The sequence below is a fragment of the Camelina sativa genome, chromosome 2 (assembly GCF_000633955.1).
Source record: "Camelina sativa cultivar DH55 chromosome 2, Cs, whole genome shotgun sequence".
Taxonomy (NCBI): Eukaryota; Viridiplantae; Streptophyta; class Magnoliopsida; order Brassicales; family Brassicaceae; genus Camelina; species Camelina sativa.
In genome coordinates, this window is record NC_025686.1 from 9,003,578 (window position 1) to 9,007,679 (window position 4,102).

The 4,102-nt window shown below is 29.3% G+C and overlaps 1 protein-coding gene and 1 long non-coding RNA gene across 2 annotated transcripts in view; one reads left to right on the forward strand and one right to left on the reverse strand.

Annotated features, from left to right (window-relative positions):
- LOC104720646 overlaps positions 1-473 on the reverse strand; it is a 1,362-nt gene extending 889 nt beyond the window's left edge. Inside the window, exon 1 of the long non-coding RNA XR_756744.2 lies at positions 74-473. This is a non-coding gene — a long non-coding RNA (uncharacterized LOC104720646). The remainder of the gene's footprint in view (positions 1-73) is intronic.
- Positions 3,652-4,102, forward strand: part of LOC104720650 (F-box protein At4g00893-like) — a 2,156-nt gene continuing 1,705 nt past the window's right edge. Inside the window, exon 1 of the mRNA XM_019234481.1 lies at positions 3,652-3,705. Within this exon, the coding sequence (XP_019090026.1) occupies positions 3,677-3,705 (29 nt within the window). The 5' untranslated portion in view covers positions 3,652-3,676. The remainder of the gene's footprint in view (positions 3,706-4,102) is intronic.

Sequence of the window (4,102 nt, forward strand, 5' to 3'; positions counted from 1 at the left end):
ATTTTTTTTTTTTTTTTTTTTTGAGTAACTTAAATTGAGAACATCTAAGTTATGTTTTATTACTATTCTATACCATTGCATGTTTGTATAATACCAACTCCTTTTCATGGCCTCTTTGACATCTATCTTCAAATCTTTTTCTTGATTCATTCGCTCTCCAGTCCTGACTTCTAGACTAAAATGAAAATAGAAAAAAACGTTATATCAAACAAATAAATTGTCTAAGGTTTTAGTTTCCTTACCCTCTTCTGCATCTCAACATGTCCATGTCTTTGTTGCAGCTGGATCCCTTGTACGTCTGAGTCCAAAGTCTTCTTGCACCTGAGAAGTTCTTATATACTCATGTCAGAATCCATGGATCTTCTAAGGATCCATGAATACAGAACACCCCAAGGGGATAATAGAAATTTTTTATTTTGTTGAAATTTTTTTGAAACCTAATAACGTTTTCATCACCTATTTCTTTACTTTTGTTCTTGTTACGTTGTATTCTAAAGGCTAAAGCCAATATATGGCATTACTTTTTTCAAAAGTTAATACTTTAGAACACCACTTTAAATAACTAGCGACATATCATATACGCCTCAATACAATAAAAGATGAAGGTATTTCTCTCCATAGCATGACACATCAGCATTTTAGACTCTTCTCAGCTTGACACCTCAGTAAAATCTTCAACCAATGAAAACATTTCAAATAATACAATTTATCATATCTGAACCTATAATAAATCAGTTTTATTCCATGTCATTTTCATCTGAAAACATTTTCTGTATTTTTGGGCTTTGGGCTTATAATCGTCCATAGAACAATGAAAATGACGCAATAAGCTTCATATTAATTTTGTTCGATTTAAAAGTCAAACTTTATTTAGTGGACAGAGGTATTAAAAAATGTGATCAAAGATACATATGTAATAAAGGTTGGAAATTTCACTACGGCAAGTTTATATTCTTATTTCAAATATATATGCCCAAAGCACTTGTTGAATGGTTTAAATCTGTACCCGCATGTAGTTTAATTAAATAGATTCCATAAATATAAGAAATCAAGAGTTTGAATTAAAGGAAAAAATACAGTATAGGAGCAGATGTGTGCGGCGGGCTGGAAGAAGAAACAAGTCTAGGGTAGCCAATTCACACGTGTATTTTTTATTTTTTATTTATTTCTTGTTTTCAATAAGTTTTAGATCAAGTCACCAAACTATAATACGTATGAACTTGTAGAAAAAGAATAAAAAATGAGTAAAATGATTATCTATAGATCATTTGTCATTTAACGGATAAAAGACATGCCTAACAATCATGTGTCAATATGAACACTACGCTACGTTGCTACGATCAAATTATTGGAGGAAATATTGAAAATAGATAATATTGGTACTAAACTAAGTAGCTGATAAATTGCAACCAAACTTGCACAATGACAACCTGTTATTTCTCAGTTGTATTATTATCCTCCTAATTGTTTAAGTGGGTGTTTTGTTTGATGACTATGTAAACAATTTCTAATCTAATCAAAAGGATGTTAAAAATAGAAAGATAATATTGGTGAGTGGGAGAAGTTGGTTAAGTAGTGGCACCTAATAATACTTTCATCTTACCATATCTTTTTTTTTTAACTCTGGATTTATTATTATTATCCTCCTAATTGTTTAAGTGGGTGTTTTGTTTGATGACTATGTAAACAATTTCTAATCTAATCAAAAGGATGTTAAAAATAGAAAGATAATATTGGTGAGTGGGAGAAGTTGGTTAAGTAGTGGCACCTAATAATACTTTCATTTTACCATATCTTTTTTTTTTAACTCTGGATTTATTATTGATTGCAAATTAAGAGAACTATTACATATGATCTACCATGGACAATTCCTTCCAACCCTATTAGATTCACTACACAAGCTCTTGCTCTCCTGCTCTTGATGGACACCTCTTTCTCTATGTCAAATCACGGCGAACGGCGATAATTGCGCATCACTAGAAATCGTCTGTACATTTGCCTCATTTAATCTGCACAATAATAAATCGCATTATCCAGGGTTCGAACCCCAGACCTCCTGGTGTAGAAGCATTAATAAACCCTAGGCCAACCACTAGGCCAAGGGGGCTTCCACCATCTCACCATATCTAGGATAACGAAATTTTAATATACTTCAGAAGAAAAAATAAGGAAAGCATGCGATTCTTTAGGTTTACATGAGATATCTAAAACAAGAAGAAACTACATGATTACGAAAATAAATTGAGTAAGAGAGAAGTGAAGAGCGAACCTGAGGAGGATAACAACGATTCTGAGTGGGTTTATTTGAAAGTTGAGGAGGTGGAAATCAATGAAAAAGGTTGCGAGTCCATTGCATCAAGCTTCGGAGTTCAGAGCATCCATTGAACTGACTAGATTAGTCTTGTCGAAAACTAAAATTGCTCCCTACAAAAGTGTAGGTTCCATGAGCATATATGTTTACTAAGGTTTCTTTCACAATTGCTATGTTTGTTCCTATTGTAATATATTCGTGAAGCTACTTTATGACAAATATAAATAATAAAGAAAAACATATAATAATTTGCACTGAAATTTAATAATTTTGATACTTGATATCAAACAACTTATATTAAATTATGATTTTTTTTAAAAATCAAGTTATATTTTTGTATTAAATAAAAGAATTATAAAATAATCCTACGGCGTAGCGCGGGTATAAACTTAGAACAAAAATATAAAAATAATAATGGTACTCCAATGCATTGTGATACAAGAAAAAACAAACAAAATTAATTTTAGTATACAATTTCACTACAAAAAAAACAACAACAATAAATAATAACAAAAAAATTATCAATGAACATTGTCCACATCTATGTCAATAATGATTTTTTATTACAAAAATCATCCTATAAATAATGAAAATAAAAACAAAACAAAAAAATCTTGTGGCGTAGTGCGAATACTATTCTAATATAAGTAAAAGAACTTTGCTGGAACCTAAAATAGTTAATTGTTTGGTAAATAAAATTTTTGAAAAATGTTTTTTTCTTTGCAAGGTTTACATGCACTTATTGATGTTTAAAATAGTTAACTATGACGGCATTACTTAAGTAATAGTCACTAAAGAATAACCCAAATATATATTTCTTAAAATAATATATAAATAATATTTTTGTATCAGCTGGCTAAACAGAATTATTGTATATGTAAATATGTTTTTATTTAGTTTTCCTATTTCGTTAAGAAAAATGTTAATTTTTTTACACATATCAACATTTGATCGATAAACTAACACATGTCTCAATGGTTTTTGATTTTTTGCACTTTATCTTGATGGATTATAGCTAAATTTTCATCTAAAAGATAACATGTAAGTCATATCAAATCTCTATATTATCAAATCTTTTTCTGTTTTTGTTAGTTTTATTTTTTTCTTTAAGGGAAACAAAATCTAAGAAAAATGATAGTATGATACATATCTATATTAATATTTTTAAATATCTATATATATTTATCTAATTTCCTAATCTTATTAAATAAAATAAAATAAATTTTGAAACGTGTCAAAATCTAATCAATAGACATGAGTCACATGACACATGGCTAACTTTGAACCTTTTATAAATAGGTATTAATTGTGACAATACTTTTACTTCTGTCTTTCTTTTTATTTGCTGTGACTCAAAAATTGAAAATGACTGATCAGAGAGAAAAGCTTATCTTGTAAGTTCTATCTCTCAATCTCTTTCTCTCTCTCACACACACACACAATACTCTCTCGGATTGAAAATGATAATATAATATCAAAGGTTTCTCAAAGTATTTGATTAGATTATAGTCTTTGAATCTCAATATGTACATGATTTGAAGGATCTATGGGGAATCAGAAGATTTAGGGATTCTAAGACTTATCCACGATGGTTTAGGGTTTTGTTTTTTTTGTTGTTGTACTAATCGTAATCGTTTCTTTGGTTTTGTTAATCGTAATCACAAGATCTAGGGATACTAAGATTCTATATGTATCTCTACTGTTAATTTCGGTTGAATCTGAATTGGTTTTCAAAATTTAGTTTCACAATTTTTCAAAATTCAGCAAATTTAGGGGTTTTATGACGACCTG